Source organism: Primulina huaijiensis, chromosome 16 (assembly GCF_012295235.1).
Source record: "Primulina huaijiensis isolate GDHJ02 chromosome 16, ASM1229523v2, whole genome shotgun sequence".
Taxonomy (NCBI): domain Eukaryota; kingdom Viridiplantae; phylum Streptophyta; class Magnoliopsida; order Lamiales; family Gesneriaceae; genus Primulina; species Primulina huaijiensis.
Genome location: NC_133321.1, coordinates 15357398 through 15375279, shown reverse-complemented (window position 1 = coordinate 15375279; position 17882 = coordinate 15357398). Strand labels below are relative to the sequence as shown.

The window sequence follows — 17882 nt, the reverse complement described above, 5'->3', positions numbered from 1 at the left end:
AGGGTAAATTTGTGAAAAATTCATATGTCAATATTTGAATTAAAATTCAGTATCTAATCACAATTTTTTAAAATTTGTGAAAAATCTATCCGTCAATATTTGAATTAAAATTCAGTATCTAATCACAATTTTTAAGATTCAGTACTTGACAATGTTATACTTTAGTTTTAACTCCCTACAAACTCAAATATACATTTATATCCTTTATTATTTAAATAAATATATTATTTTATCCACAAAAATTACATGTGTCTTCTCCATCTAAAATATAATTTTTAAAAAATATTGTTTCTCAATTATTATGGAATAAGAGTAAATACTTATTTCAGATACTTGATTTCGTTATTTGAATACTCCAAATATATACGAAAATACTATATTTTCGAGCAATCACCATAAATTCAGTCATTAGTTGGTATTTTCATGAAAAATGTATTAGGATGACTTATTCATGTCATTTTTTTAAAAAAAATACATATTTCATCACTCATCATTAAAATAAGATAAAGTATTTATGTTCGCCTACAAAATACCTATTTTGGAGTTCCAAATGTTTGATTTGGCTCTTTAGATACTCCAAATGTGTAAGAAAATATTAGATCTTCAAACCATCATAATAAATTCAATAATTGTTGGTCTTTTCATTGAAAATGCGTTAAGATTACTTATTCATGTCATCTAATTTTTGAAAAAACATAGTTTCTCACTCATTGTGGAATTAGAAAAAATACTTATTTTTATCGATAAAATACCTATTTTGGGGTTTCAAATATTTGATTTGGCTATTTGAATACTTCAAATGTGTAATAAAATACTTGAGTTTCAAGTAATATTAAGTGACTTTTGATGGTGTCATTTGTTAAGTTAAAATGTGATACCTAAATTGGTATAAAGATTATCTAATTAAAGTATACAAATACATGATTTTACCTCCTAAATACTTATATCCAATTATTTGGGGATGTCAAAATATAGTTTGAAGTTAATATTGAGTGGCACTAATGATAACATTCGTGAATAAAAATGTAATACCTAAATTAATACAAATAAGATATAATCGGTCCAAAAATACTGGATTTTACCCTTTAAATACTCAAATTCGATTCTTTTAGGATGTCAAAATATATATTTTTAAATTAATAATGAGTGGCATTTGATGATGAAATTTGTGAATTAAACATGTGGTACATAAATTGGTACAAATAGTACTTAATTCGATCTCATATATACTTGATTTTACCGTTTTAAGACACAATTTTGATTATTTTGGGATATAAAATAATATAGTTTCAAGTAATATTGTGATTTTTTATGCGTCATTTGTGAAGTTAAAATGTGATACTTAAATTGATATAAAAAATATCTAATTTGAGTCTATAAATATTTTATTCACTAAATACTAAATTTCAATTAAATTTTATGTCAAAATATATAGTTTGAAGGTAATATTGTGATATCTTCAAATAATCGGATATGTGTATTTATGGGGTAAAAGCAACTATTTGTAACTCGAATTAGGTTTTTCTTGTACCAATTTATGTATCACATTTATACTTCACGAATGACATCATAGAAAATATTAACTTCAAACTAATTTTTTTTTTACATAATCAAATTTGAGTTTTTAATGGATAAAATCAAGTATTTCTGAAATCAAATTAGGTATTATTTGTATTAATTTAATATCATATTTTTATTTCATGAATATCATCATCAAAGATCATTCAATATTACCTTTAAACTATATATTTTGACATAAAAATTAATTTATTTTTATTATTTGTGGAGTAAAATAAAGTATTGGTAGACTCGGATTAGATACTTTTTATACTAATTTAGGTATCACATTTTAACATCACAAATTACAAATAAAAAATCACTCAATATTACTCGAAACTATATTTTTTCATATCCCAAAATAATCAAAATTGAGTCTTAAAAGGGTAAAATCGGGTATATGTGGAATCAAATTAATTACTATTTATATCATTTTAGGTAGCACATTTTTAATTCACAAATTTCATCATCAAAAGACACTCAATATTAACTTCAATATTAAATAATCGAATTTGACTATTTAAAGGGTAAAATCATGTATTTGTGGACTCGAATTATGTATTATTTGGATTAATTTAGGTGTCACATTTTTACTTAACGAATGTCATTATCAGTGTCACTCAATATTAACTGCAAATTATATTTTGGCATCTCCAAATATTATTGAATTTATGGTGATAGCTCGAAGCTCCAGTATTTTCTTATACATTTGGAGTATTCAGATTGTCGAATCAAGAATTTAGAAATTCAAAATAGGTACTTTGTAGGTCAAAATAAATACTTAATCTTATTTCATTATGAGTGATGACCTATGTTTTTTTATAAATAAAATGACATGAATAAATCATCCTAATTTATTTTAAATAATCGAATTTGACTATTTAAAGGGTAAAATCATGTATTTGTGGACTCGAATTATGTATTATTTGGATTAATTTAGGTGTCACATTTTTACTTAACGAATGTCATTATCAGTGTCACTCAATATTAACTGCAAATTATATTTTGGCATCTCCAAATATTATTGAATTTATGGTGATAGCTCGAAGCTCCAGTATTTTCTTATACATTTGGAGTATTCAGATTGTCGAATCAAGAATTTAGAACTTCAAAATAGGTACTTTGTAGGTCAAAATAAATACTGAATCTTATTTCATTATGAGTTATGACCTATGTTTTTTTTATAAATAAAATGACATGAATAAATCATCCTAATTTATTTTTCATGAAAAGATCGACGATAACTGAATCTATGGTGATTAATCGAAAATATAATATTTTATTATATATTTAGAGTATTCAAAGAACGAAATCAAGTATCTGAAACCTCATAATAGGTTATTTGTACGTAAATATTTACTCTTATTCTATGATAATTGAGAAATAATATTTTTTAAAAATTATATTTTAGATGGAGAAGATATGTGCAAATTTTGTGGATAAAATAATATATTTATTTAAATAATAAAAGGACAAAATTGTAAATTTTGGTTTGTAAGGAGTTAAAACTAAAAGTATAGCACTGTCATGTACTGATTCCTAAGAAATTATGGTTAGATATTGAATCATAATTCAAACATTGACAAATGTATTTTTCTGAAATTTACCGTTGATAGAATAGGATGCAAATTAATTTTAAAATAATTTCATTTTCTACTGATTTCAAATAAAAATTTATAATCTTAAAAGAAAATTTATGTAGTTATGTGTATCATAGCTGCATAATAAAAATGAAGTTTATAAAAAATTAAATATTTTTTTAAACTTGTCATGCTACATTTTTTTCACTAATGTAAAATTTATTATTATTATTTTTATATAGATTATAAATAAACAAAATTTTTATGCAACATATTTACCATCTTTTGTATTTGAATCATATGTACCATAGGTGACCGTAGAATCACTACTACGCCGGTAAGGAATCGTTAATAGCTCTGCTTCTTGTTTTTCTTTCCAAACACACGAGTCTCCGACGAAACCGTGATGGTTGAACCTTGCAGTGTTTCAAACTTATATCTATATATGGCTGCACTTGTCCCGACATTTGTCAAAGTTCTCTTGAATTTCCGGGTTAATCTGGTTGTTTTATCCTGAACCTCGTATAGAGCGATAAAAGATGGGTAATTCAGGTCAGACGATGGATTCGAGCAGTTATTGATTGATTTATGATGGTTTTAGTTTGTTTTGGAATGAAATTCATAGAGCAGACGAGATTGACATAGTCTTTGTTAGAACAATTTTCATAATTATTTAGTTTGTCGATAACGAACGATGTTTACCGCTGCGAAATTTACGGGGTAAGGCAACTCTTTGGAAACATCTTGTTTCATGATTGGTTTTCATGAAAAGGTGCAATGTTTGATGAAGAGTCGCGTCTGTTCTGAATCGAATTTTCGTTTCTATATATACGGCATCATTATATCAAGAAGAACAAATTTTTTTTTGTTGGATTCTGATTTGATTTAGTCACCTACAAATACAGAATATCTTCATTGTATGTTAAGAAAAAATTTTCATATCCCTGTGACTAAAGTAAGGGAGAAAACGCTTTCTTTTAAGAAAGCGTTGAAAACGTGTCTTGGATTTCATTCACAAATTATTTATATTCGCAATATTTCTCAACAGTCTTGCAGGGTGGCATAGTAAACAAGGCCTGGATCAAGCGCGCGGTTTGGATCAACTTGCCCTGCTCCTATGCCTAGAGGCATTGCGACTCGATAAGAGTAGATCATGTTCTTAATTGGTTCTCCAGTATTATTTAACGGATTTGCAATGGTCATCACGGAGGATTGAACTGCGGCAGGCTCCACTCGTGGGGCAGGCTCCACTCGTGGGGCGCTGCAATTAGAAGCGAAGCTATTCCGGAAATGTGAGGACATGCCAATGAAGTGCCGGAAATGAGATGTAATCTGTAGACAAGAAAACTTTGTTCCTGACTTGTGGCCCGATGATAAAGGGATTATTTGCTGCTAATATCAACACCCCAGGTGCACTTATGTCGGGTTTCAAGATTCCGGGATAGCTTCGTGCATGTCCTCTCAACGAAGAAGCTGATGGTGCCGGAGCAGCTCTCGGCTCTGTCCCGATAACTGTTTGTTGGAAATCAATTGCTGTATCTTTGTTTTTTGCATATTTGATCACATCTTTTGCTTCTTTCGGGGTGATCACCACTCCTGGGTGAGGCAAAGAAATGGATCGGAGTATGCTGGTATCTTCGGATATGATGACTGCTGCTTGGACATCGGACTGGGTAAGATATACCTTATTAGGGAAAAGAAATTGGTAGTATCATCGGTTTGATTGCGTAAAATTATGCTGTCAAAAGGAGCTTCGGCAAGCAATTCGGTAGAGTTGCATGCAGATAACGTCGAATTGTAAACTAGCGGCAAGTCTCTAACCATAGCTCGCAGAGGAAACATAGTCCATACCGTTATCCTTTTCCCATTTCCAAGAGTTAAGGTTCCGGCAAAACCACCAATCCACAGTCCCTGAAGCCACCACGACAGCCCATGGAACCCCTTCTAGCATAGTTGCTGCACTCGGGCCTCGTTTCCCGCTGATACAGACACAAGAATCCCCTTCTCTCGAGCACTGAAGCCCGCTATAGCTATCCGGTTCTCATACAAATCAGTATTTCGATAACTCAAAGAAATCGACAGCACATCGACCCCATCAGCCACAGCCTGATCAATCCCAGAAAGCGTTTCAGATTCTACAATGCCCTCGTTCCAAAGGACCTTGTACACTGCCAGCCTAGCTCTTGGAGCAACCCCTCTTGCCGTCTCGGGGGCTTGACCGAAGAATGAGACACCATCCACATAATTACCGGCGGCAGAGGAGACAACATGCATGCCGTGACCATCATCGTCCCTCGCAGAATTCATAGTAATAGTAAACCCCGGGTTCTCAGCTCGAACTCCGGTGTTGAAATATTGTGCTCCGATGACTGATGAGTTTCTTGTTACACAAGGATGAGTTAAATTCCTCCCCTTCTTGACATTTTCCCTTCTATCTCGCTGGAATCTCAGTCATCCCATCATCTTTAAAACTCGAGCTTTCAGGCCAAACACCACCGTCAACGAGCACATATCTTGTGAGACGAGTCACTTATGAACATATTTATAATAAAAATTAACATTTTTTGCATAAAAAAATATTTTTTTTTCATGTGAGACGAGTCACGCATGAACTTTTGTGATGACTAATTACATGTTTTTTGTACATTTTTTTATTTATTTGTGTATTTTTTTATAGTAATTACATTTTGTGCACAAATTCCATAAGGTTATGCCCATAATTTGTATTTCAAGTGCTTAATTTTGCCAATATCGTGCTTGATTAATATATAAATTTGCCTTGATATACTAATTATAGTATGTGCACAACTAGTACAAATAATGCACATATTATTTCTACAAGTCATCGCAACTTAATATCTTTCATTCCTTCGGAAACGTATTGATATGTGCATAATTAAATATAAAATTCCTTTAAATTGCAATATTGTTTGACATTATTTAGAACAATTAATCGAAAATTGGGTATCATCATAATGACATCCATGATTCTCCGAATTCAAAATAGGATTATTGGCACAAATCATTAAAATTTCAACACGATCTTCCGAATTTCAAGTATTATATACCTTAACTCCATGACAACAACTGCGGATTGTGTGAAATATAAACAAACAGGCATTAATTGGCTTAAATCGAGATCGAGCATTAAATTAAGATTCTGATCCATTAGAATTAAAGTATTGGTTTCATTGATGAGTAAGTCTCTTGTGAAACGATCTCACAAATCTTTATATGTGAGACGGGTCAACCCTACCGATATTCACAATAAAAAGTAATACTCTTAACATAAAAAGTAATATTTTTTCATGGATGATCCAAATAAGAGATATGTCTCACAAAATACGACCCGTGAGACTGTCTTACACAAGTTTTTGTCTTCATTGATAGCTTAAAGAAAATCGACTTCTATTCTTGAATAATTCTGTCACTTATGGTTCTATTCTAGCATAAGATTTCTCTTTCCCATGTCTCCCAAAAACCATGCACGATTGAATGTAATAAATAATGTCGTGGTGTTTGTTCGTAAGCACCAAAATGAGTTGATACTAAATTATTTACTGTTTTCTTTTAATTAATTTAATATGTTTTCAAGCTCGTACCTTCTTTTGTACCATTAATTAGTTAATTAACTTTAAATGACAAAAACTTATTTCTCTGGCCAACTTCTGCTCGAGTCGATGGATATTTCAATTTGATTTATACAAAGAGAGTAAATTTTAACAAAGATTAATCTAAAAAAACCCAAAAAAAGCTTCTAACTTTTGTTAACATATCGTATTAAAAAAACCTATATTTTTTGCTATGTCAACTCAGTTGTTCACTTAACTATCCAATCAATATTACAAAACCATAATTAAATTTCCTAAATACCTTGTTTTTTTGTAAGGAAAACCCGCAAAATAGAAAAATCACATTAAAAAAAATTTAAGAGACATAAAAAACTCAATTTTTTAAAAAAATGAAAAATTCGGAAAACCAATATCTATGATTAATCAAGAATGGAATATAAGCAGATTTTTTTAAAAAAAAAGTAGAATAAGGAGAACTTTTTTGTTGAATATGTTGGGAAAATGATTTTTTTAGTCTATTATCCAATTTTGGTTTTTGGTCTAATAAGTTTTCAAATTTTTGTTTGTGTACACTAACTTTTTATTTTCGAATATTTTGGTCCAATTGCTGATATGACATCTGAAAAAATCAGTAATTTTTATGCAATGTTAATATTTTTCGATGTCATGTCAACATTTCCAGTGTCACGTTAGCAATTGAACCAAAATAACTGAAAACTAAAAGTTAGTGTACCAAAACCAAATTTTGAAAACTCAGTAGATCAAAACCCGAAATTCAATAAGTTAGTGGAACAAAAAACTATTTTTCCGAATATATTTGTTCATGCCACATTAAGAACCCTTTTCAAGATTCATGCCTTACTTCAATGAATCTATAAAAGATCCAACATTTAATACTATAATATTCTAAATGTCTAGTATAAATAAAAAAAAAAAAAAACTGAACACCAAATTTTAGGAACAACATAACAAATTATCATTGAGCTTAGTTTTAGTGAAATTTAACGTTTTGAAATGATATTCAGCATTCAAAATTTTTTTAAATATATAAAAAAAGTTAGTTTTAAAATAATACTTGTCAAGCCTAAATTAGTGTATAAATTATTGCAGCACCTTGTTTAATACACACATATACATTAGCATAAAATCGAAATAAAAAGTTGTTGCTGCAAGTAAAAATATATCGGCAACTAATATTTTTTCACATCTTGTGAAACGGTCTCACGGATTTTTATCTGTGAGACAGATCAACCCTACCGATATTCACAATAAAAAGTAATACTCTTAGCATAAAAAGTAATATTTTTTCATAGACAACCCAAATAAGATATCCGTCTCACAAGATACGACCTATGAGACCGTCTCACACAAATTTTTGCATTTTTACATAATCAATCAAGTATTATCAATTTTCATAAATATTTTAATTAGTATCAAAATTTCTCTAAAATTGAATGATAGAGTGCAATATTTTTTCCAATAAAGCGTAAGAATAAAAATTCAAGACTGGGTTAGAAAAAACCATGCAAGAAAGAATCAACGTTGGATATATAAGACCATAAGAATATTTGAATCTCCAACATCTAATTCAATGATTGACTAGGTATGAGTTTTAACATCGTTTACCTCTCACGAGGAAGGATCCAGCTCATCCTCCCCACATGAAAGAACTCGGGAAATTTCAGGAAGGTTGCAAAATGTATAATTAAAGGGGGAAAAAAATGAAGTTCATAACTTAATGAGCTTCGTTTAAGTCACGAGCAGCCATGGTTTCAATAATTCATGATCCAAGGAACAAAAGAATGGCCAAAATCGTTAGCCACGTCTCACGTTTTCAATCCCGCTGTTTTACAAATGGGGCACAAATTTTTTAGCAGGAGCCATTGTTTGATGCAGTCTTTATGAAAGTCGTGGCCGCAGTCCAGTGTACCAAGGTTGTCTCCTTCGTTGTACTCTTCCTGTATCAGTCCAGCATTGAAGCAAAATGAACAGCACGTCGAATTTATTTTATTTTTTTCAAGTAAACAAATTTCCGTACCCGACATATACTGCAAGGCTCTGTTTCCACTGGATTTTCGGCTCTGCTTGTTTCGTAGTTCTTGTGTTTTAGACGATTGATTATGACCTCTTCGGTCAATCCTGTGCTCACGTTTCCAATGCGTTCCTCTAAGGCCAACAACTCCTGGAAGAGAGGATGTTAAATTTTTGTGGCCAGTTGTAAATAGGGTGTAGAAATAGCGCTTGATATCGGTATCAAACACTACAGTTGGAGATAAATATACAACTGAAATCTTCTCAACTAAATAATACTTCAAATGCCACGTTTCCATACTTGTCTCATCGTCGCATATAGAGGATTGCCAGTAAGGACAATTGTTACACTCCCAAAAGACTGGATAATAAATAAATGGAAAAAGGAAATGCTTCTTGCTCACCTCATAAGTCATGTTATCCACATCCAGCCGCATGTCACGATGTCGATCAAGCATATCAGCCATCCCGAAAAAGACTGAATTATCAAGGATCATCAGGTCCTGGCACACAAACAGAAACAGCCTTTGTATTTGGAAAACATAATGTAAAACTACGAGGCAGAAATGAACAGTAAAGAAGAAACTATTCTGCTTCTCTAACTGTCAGCTTATCACCGCTGCATACAAACTAAGCTAGTAGAACTACCCCTCCATCCCTTAACTACACAACTAAAGGTACAGACGATAATCTTCCTCCATACCAATTTGAAAATGCCATGTGGAACTAAACAAAGCTTTAGAAGAGAAAGTGTGCGTCACGACATCATCTAAGGTACTCAGGGAAAACATTATCTTCTAGAAAATAATCATATGCAGCCGTGCTAAGAAAAAAGTGGACGCCTTCGATTTTGGGACAAAGGAGTGCATTTTGTATCCTGGATTATCAAATTGGACTAAACTTACAAGTTTTATGGTATCAAAAGTACGAGGAACTAAATATTCAGCAACATAATGATAGCATCCTACTCGGGGACAAATAGTTACAGATGCCCGTGATTGCAATCAAAGCTCATGCATTATGCACAAGAAAAATAACAGAGGATTAAAAAGCAGAAGCACGAACCTCCAGTCTCAACCCCTCCCCCCTTCGCATGAGGTCCAAGACACGGCGAATCTGCTGAAAATATAAGTAAATTCAGAAACATTTTTTTCCATGTTCTATATAAAATAACAGGAAAGTTTCTTCAATAGTATATGGATAAAGAATGATGCAAAACCAGTACAAACAAAGATTGAAGCACAAAAAATCAGGGTCTTATGAGAACTAGAGGTCATCTTGAAACATGTGCCTCAAGATAAAGTAGCATGGTTCTAAACATTAATGCACAAGCACATCGGTAGTCAATCAAACATATTATGCACATTTTTACCAAAATATGTCAAAAAGAACATGAAAACATCAAGAACAAATAAGGCCAGCTGGATGCTAGAATATATAAGATTCTGCAACTGGATTATCCATCAACAGAAAGTGTTCTACTAACAGGGCCCGTCTTCTGGACCAAAGCAGGTGTAAACCAAACCCATGTTGACTAGAGGAGTTCAAGGCAGCAAGTTCAAATTTTATGAGAAACGTTTCCCTCGTGATATACACCGAATGACTACAAATCTAATTCTCGCGTCTCCCACTTCCGCAAACCAATGCATACTAGGAACTTATGTTTGAATGTCAATCTTATGGATATCAGAGACCTCATACCAAATCCAAAAGCATAACATTACAAGTTTACAACTAAACAACAACTATTCAACTTATCATCGAAGTCTCAACCAGATAAACATGATTGTTTAACCTCACCTAGGATTTCGAATCACCAATTGATCCAAAAAATCAACAATTAGGCATCTTCAAGGACCACTAATCCAAAAGAAATTTTTGAACCAAGTAGCAACCAATCAAGGCCGACGTGCAAACCACATGGGAAATGAGTAATAGGAGAAACATAATGTGAATTCATTAAGTTGAAAATCAGCCAAAATAATTTCAAAACTTTTCCTAAGAAGATGCAAATGCAGGCAAAAGAATGTACAAATATGTGAGTGTGTCAATGCATACCTCAGACATAATAGCACTTCTTCCTTCAGTAGCAGAAGCAAAAACTCGTAGTGAATTAGGTGTTCCAAAAGCACCATCACGACGTCTCTCCAATAACGTTGACCTTTGGTTCGACATACCCGGTCTAAATGTAAGTGGCATCTCTTGTGGGGTAACTGAAGAACTTGTCCGTGTGGCAACATTAGTGCTCTGACCCCCAAATTCAGTACCTGCTGAGGATAACAAAGATCTTCGAACAATTTCTGACATTCTCTGAGGATATTGTGGACCACTTCTATGAGACCAATTAGGTGAAGCAGAATCGAGCCCTGAAGATGTGGCTATCTGAGAAGTAGATGCAGCATTTCCAGCTATATTGTGATTCCCATTAGCAACGTTCCAGTTTATGGGATACCGAGATGAACTTCTCATCTCACGATCCGGAACAAAGATAGGATGGTCCGAAATGCTTCTGGGAATATTTCTTTGAGCAGTGTCATTATAAAGTACAGCATCCCTCTCTCCTAAAATAGGAGTGGAAGCAAATGGGCTGTTAGTTCTTGAGCTAGATGCTTCATTCCACCTATTCTGAAGATTTCGGCGAACAAAAGGAACTTGCAAAAGAGCTGACTGCCCATGAACAGTTCCATTGTCCACAACAGGAGATGGATTCAAGTCTAATAGACGATTGCGAAAAACTAATCTCGATGAATTCTGAGAAGATGAACCATCTACACTTCCAAATTCGACCTCTGCTGAAGATGGATTTACAGGCATAGGGACTTGCCGTTGTGACCGGTTCGACCGCAAGCTGAAATTCCTGAGAGAATTTTCAGCAGTTCCGGAGGGATTCAAAGAAAATGGACCTACAGAAACTGCTTCGCCAACACCAATCCTAAGCCTTGAATTTGACCGCTCCAACCCATTATTAGTGACAAGGTTGTTGCCAATCTGCGCTGGCAATGTATTGTTTCTTGCATCAAGCTGAGCAGATTGTACGGCATCCCATTGACTTCTTTCCGCATTCTGATAATAATTAGAACTCCCAGCTCCGGAAGACTCTCCCACCACTTCAAATATTTTTCTCTTGCAAGATGCTCGTCGACCATCCAAAGAACCAGACCCGTATTCACACTCTTCCATTGTACATCCACGAAATCCAGACGGCAACCTCAAAGAATCCGAGGAACCACCGGCAGATGTCCTATAACCATTTGATGATCCAACAGATATGTATGTGTCAGGACGATCGATTATCTCAACATAATCATCCTCATTGTTATTGTATCCTGAACTCATGTTAAGATCCTGCAGAAGGGCTTCTGAGCTGGTACCACGAGCATGAAGCAACCCATCTGTAGTATAATTGTCATTTGGATTTGCATTATGAATGTCAAAAGAAAAAATATTAGATGGTTCAAATTGACGTTCTTCTATGGTGAGAGTGGCTCGATTGTGAATGCCGATAAGAGTTTCTGTTTTTCCCTCATCTTGCTCGCCTTGATTCTGTGCAGAACTTGAACTAGATTGACCGGCACTCCACTCTCCATTCGGGCCATCATGTCTTGCATGATGCACATACGAGATATTGGTTTCACTTGATGATATTCTGTACTCAGGAACACGATTTTGCGCAGAAGCCTGCATACTATTCCAGGACATTTGTGAATCTATGCCAGAAGGAACTGATGATGATCCAAGATCAAAGCTTAGATTTTCGGGCAAGGCAGCGCTGACAGAACTCCTTTGCCCTTGCATTAGGTCGAATGTTTGATTTCTTCAAATACAAACAAATGGTTCGAATACACCTGAGTCGGGGTATCTACCAATTCTGTTCTTCAGAAAATCTTCGACCATTAACACATTGGAATGTTCATGTCACATACTTTACAGAAGTAAATTCAGATATACATAGCATGAACAACTAGAAAATAATTACAAGAGAACGTTGCTCGTAAGTCACTGAAAATTAAAACACTTGAGTCCCAAAACTTCTGCAAATAATAACACATATCACCAGACATCACTAGATAATCAACATAAAAAGTTGTTATCAGCATCTCCAAGTAAATAAATAAATGTCAAATGCTTTCAGCAAACAAGAACAGAACATTCGTAGTGCTATGATCCTAACAACTTAAAGAACGAAAGAAACGAACTTGTGGGTATTTCAAAATTCTCAACATCCTTACAATTTCTATGACTTTTTAAGAATTTGCATCGATGTTGTGGGTTGCAGCATTTCGGGAGTACTAAAAACATATAGGAGAAAAGGGTGAAAAAGGAAAAAGAAAGAGTCAACCCAATCTCCTAATTCACAAAAAAAATTATCCATTCATCACGAAATTATGGGAACACTGAGATAAGTGGTGAAGGAATTGAAAAGAAAATGTTGATCTCGGAAAGAATCTGAAAAAAAATCCGACTTCGAATCACCTAACCACAGTCCACAAATCTAACTAAGGGAAAAGCATAGAGGAATCAAAAAACACACTTCTAACTTCTAGAACTAGCAAAATATTTTCCCAAACAAAGATACCGAACCCATCAAAAAATGAAAATAGAGACGTATAAGACTGAAAGACAATGCAACGCATGAATCCCAGGAACCAAATGCAACAAATAATCCGAAAGATCAAATTTTTAGCCAGTAAAAATTAAAAGAACAAACGGCGTTGAAAAGAGCTAACATGATGCCATCATTCAAGATAAAAAACTGAATAAAATAAAATCTGAAACTTTTACCAGCCAGAGAGGAGCAGCTATAGCAACAGATCTAAAGGCAAGACCTGAAAACAGAAAACAGCCATTAAAAAAAATTTCTTCTTGCAAGTAAATAAACGGCAAAAACATCAAACAATCATAAAAAAAACTCCCCCGCCACACCTCTCTTTTCTGCATCCAGGCACAGAATAAACGAAAGAAAATCGAACAAAAAAAAAACTCAAACTCCAAACCTCGTGCAGAAAATTTTAAAGAGGGAGGGAGAGAGAGGAAAAAAAAGTTTCTTGAAATGAGATGATGATAAAAGAGATGAGAATGAAATGAATTGGTGGGTATTGTGGTGTGAAAAAAAGAAGGGAAATTGAGAGGGGTGGAAAGATTAATGAGGACAGTAATCTTTAATTTACTCAAACACCCCACCAATAGGCGACAGGGCCACATTCACACATCTATGCACAGATAGACATGAAGAAAAAAAATTCAAGAAAGCAATAAAAGAGAGAGCTTTCCAATTTTCATTAATGCCCACAATAAATAAAATAATCAAATCAAAAGTCAGAAATAAGGAAGGATTCCTCCTCTCTGCAGTCTCCAGTGCGTGATGTTAATGAAAATGAAAACTTTGTTTAATACATTATTTATGATTCCAACATTACAAAAACCAAAAGGAAATTACAAATTAAAAAGAGTGTGTCAATTCAATTATATGGGCTCAGGCCTATCACAGTTTCCAAGTCTTTCTCGTGAGAGGAAACGGGCGGAAAGGCTCTTCCTTTGTTTTTATCTTCGGTTTTCAAAATCTTCACGCCAAGCACCTGTCCCTTGTTTATGCATCCATGCCATCCATCACACGGCTGTTTTTGTACTCATTTCAAGTCTCCCCCATGCTTCGTTGAATGTGTAGTATACGCACATTTTGGAACCAGATGTACCATATCAGATCATAGTAGCGATTCTATATCTACTCTATAGATTTAAGTGTGTGTATCTTAAATTTTAGTTTTAGAAGAAAAAAAATATTTTGTTTTTTGTATTTTAATTTGTTATTTTTCTTTATCATATAATGTTATACTAATATATCTCACAATTGATTAGATTTAAAGAAGACGTGATTTCTAGAAATTTGAGTACGTCTTTATCACCCGATCTCATGGTTTTATCTATGTGAGACGGGTGGACTATACTCATATATAACATAAAAAGTAATATTTTTATATAAAAAATAATAATTTTTCATGAGTTGAGTCTGATTGGATATCATAAAATTAACTCGTGATTGAATCTCACAAGAGTTTTTGTATAGAATTTTATTCTAATTTATCTCAAGATTTAAAAAAGATATGATTTCTAGACATACTTTTAGAAGTAGGTCTATTGTGAGACGGTCTCACGAAACTTTATATGTGAGACGGATCAACTCTACTGATATTCACAATTAAAAAGTAATACTCTTAGCATAAAAAATAATATTTTTTCATGAATGACCCAAATAAGAGATCTGTCTCACAAAATACGACCCGTAAGACCGTCTCACACAAGTTTTTAACTACTTTAGTCGAGTTGGTTTAGTTTCTCTTCGCCTTTTATTATCAACAATTATTAATTTTGAATGTTTGGCCACGGGGGGATTTTTAGCATCACTCTTTGGATTGTTTCTTAGTCAAAAGTTGTAGGAGATATATCATTTTTGGAACGAAATTTCAAATGCGGATTGGGGGTGGAAAAAACACTTTTAGATTTATTGTATGGATTTTTTAAATTTAATTAATATTTATCGTTTAATTATATTAAATCGACTTTATTTACTAAAATTTTGGGTTATGTTAGATGTTGATTGTTGAAGCAATAAATGAGTATATATTGTGAGCATTATTTAGATTTATTCAATCACAATTACTAAAATCTTGACCAATCGGCCGCATTGTTGAAAAAAAATTTCATCCTCCGCATTTTTATACATATAAGATAAGTTAATAAATTTACTAATTTATATATTAATTTCTTAGTTAATATATCGTTTTCAGAAATTTTAAGTTAAATAGGTAATAAATTATAAAAAAAACGTGGTTTAAGATCAATTCGTTTTATAAATATAAATCCGTGAAACATCTCATAAGATACTTAATCTTTAAATTATCATCGTGGTAGTAAAAGTATTTAATTTGAAGTTTTTCTGTCAATAAACAACTCCAAAGTCTATAATTTAATCTTGAAATAATTTAGAAATATATAAAACACCACAATATTTTATTAGGGTAAAAAATGAATAGTCAACTGAGCTACAACAGATATTAAACGCCTTAAAGTTAATTATGTAAACTGTTAAAAACATAATATAATCTTTAGAAATATTGAAAATCATATTTTTTTTACCTCCTACTGTCTCGATAGGTTTTGACCTAATCCTTCTGTCTCGTAAGAATCTTTTTGTTTTGAATAATTTAGCCACCATGTGCGGGTTTTTCCCCCTTTAATGAGAAGATAAAATATAGATCTAGTTCAAAAAAATAAGTTAATAATGTCTATTTTTCCCCATACTACATCTAACTAGTTTACACTTTACAGCAATTGTCCCTGTGAGATTGCATTTTATTAATTCATGGCTAGAATTATATATTTTAAATTCAAATAATCGTTCAGCAATTTGTATCATCTTCACCATTTCATACGAGCCAAATCAAATAATCTTCCTGTAATTGGGTTCTCGCGAAGAAAAGGAGGAAGGCCTTCTAGAGGAAGGGGGCATAAGACAAACCTATTAAAACGAATGTCATAATAGTTTCATCTTTTATCCGGAAATGGTAACTGTTTATTTTTTAAATGACGGAAGCTTAATCAACGTTTATTGGCAGCAAATATATTTGTGATAGAAAAAACTCAAATAAATAAATAAATTCAATATAAAATTAGCTTTTATACAAGAAATCGGCCCCGAAGCAAGGTAAGGTATGGTAAACGCCAACAACTTTCACTTGTTATGTTAGTATGTTCTTATTCTTGTTGCTTGGTCCAATGCCTTCCGCTATCATTTGAAATGGTCTATGTAGGAGGAGTAATTTAGATATCTTATGTACTCGATGTCTTCAAATGAATTCTTGATTTCCTTTTTTTTTTTTTTTTTCATTACATAGGTCATGCACACACTCCGTTCGATTAATCCTGCGAGAGAACAATATTCTCCTTAACTTTAATTCTTTCCCTATTACACTAGTTAGAGATGTCAAACTGTATAATTCTTTAACTGGTTAATTGAATTTATCATTTATTTAATTTTATATTATATAAACTTTTAAATAGCGATCTCTGTTACGTTCCAGGATTTTTTTTTATTTTTTTTTAGCATGTGTTATGTTCTGGGAATTAAAGCCATTTCAAGTTGAATTTCGTTTATTTTGATAGAATTCATACCTGAAGCAAAAATTTAGGAACAAATATCTTCATATAATTTTTATGACCCAAAAGTGAAGTGAGAAAATGGTTTATTATTTATGGACCTCCGCAAATGTTAGGTAAGAATATTTGTTTTCACCCTCTGATTCTTCTTACTCCATTTAATTTTCACTTTCGTGCAGTTGATTCCTTTGAATGAATATTGCAGTTGGTGTAAGTTCAATTATTTTCATGAATTCACGAGATGAGGAGAAATATTATTTCCATAAGGGAAAGGATATACATATACGTTATCTATCCGCTTCAAATAATGTGGAGCTCATACGATCCAACTATGAATCTATCAATTTTTAAGATTATCGCTTAGAATCGGCATAAATGTTTTTTTTAATTATGATATAGTAATTCGATTAATCTAATTTTTCATATAAAATCAATTCGGTTAGTTCAACTTATTATTTTTTTTTTTTTTGTATGTTGATTTTCAAATGCGCAGTTATAATTCATCAATGTGTTTTAGTCATCGTCACCATTATGAGTTTTAATTCGTCGCAACGTTTTTTCAGGCGTCTGTATTCGTTGCATACTTTGCACATTACATAAAAGACTTAATTGTCTTGTTGTCTAGATTTGGAATATTATGAATATTTGCTGCTGAATCAAACGAAAGAACAACGCATGGAATCCAAAAGTCTAGTCAACTTTTTACGTATTGATTGATGTATTCCCCCACGTATATATAATATAATTATGGTACTAATGTTCATTAAAATATACATACGTGTCTTACTTAAAATGAAATGGATCTATCTATTCACCATTCTTGACAATTTATCTTCAAAAGTACAATAATTACTATTATGAGATAGCAACATCATGATCTACAACTTTAAAAACCATAAAATACATAGATTTCTTTTGGGTTTTTTCTGATACTCAAAATCTCTTAAATTTATAGAACATTGATCAAAATTTGTTCTTTGCTAGAAGT

The 17882-nt window shown here is 32.5% G+C and overlaps 1 protein-coding gene and 1 pseudogene across 3 annotated transcripts; both read right to left on the bottom strand.

Moving 5' to 3' along the window:
- Positions 1–3399: 3399 nt before the first annotated feature.
- On the bottom strand, positions 3400–6306 carry LOC140961066 (subtilisin-like protease SBT3; annotated as a pseudogene).
- A 1932-nt stretch (positions 6307–8238) lies between these two features.
- LOC140961180 (probable E3 ubiquitin-protein ligase RHG1A) lies at positions 8239–14070 on the bottom strand. Of its 3 annotated transcripts, none has more exons than XM_073419522.1 (7): positions 13664–14070; positions 13523–13566; positions 10799–12624; positions 9806–9856; positions 9145–9243; positions 8748–8891; positions 8239–8667 (listed from the first exon to the last, which is right to left on the bottom strand). In XM_073419522.1, exons 3-7 carry the CDS (start codon positions 12533–12535, stop codon positions 8536–8538), a joined length of 2163 nt encoding a protein of 720 aa, XP_073275623.1. In that variant the 5' UTR covers positions 12536–12624; positions 13523–13566; positions 13664–14070; the 3' UTR covers positions 8239–8535. The 3 variants fall into 3 exon arrangements, with proteins under 3 accessions (XP_073275623.1, XP_073275622.1, XP_073275621.1); XM_073419521.1 differs by having other exon boundaries at positions 9806–9859; positions 10799–12608; positions 13664–14068; XM_073419520.1 differs by having other exon boundaries at positions 9806–9859; positions 13664–14067.
- Between the last annotated feature and the right edge of the window lie 3812 nt (positions 14071–17882).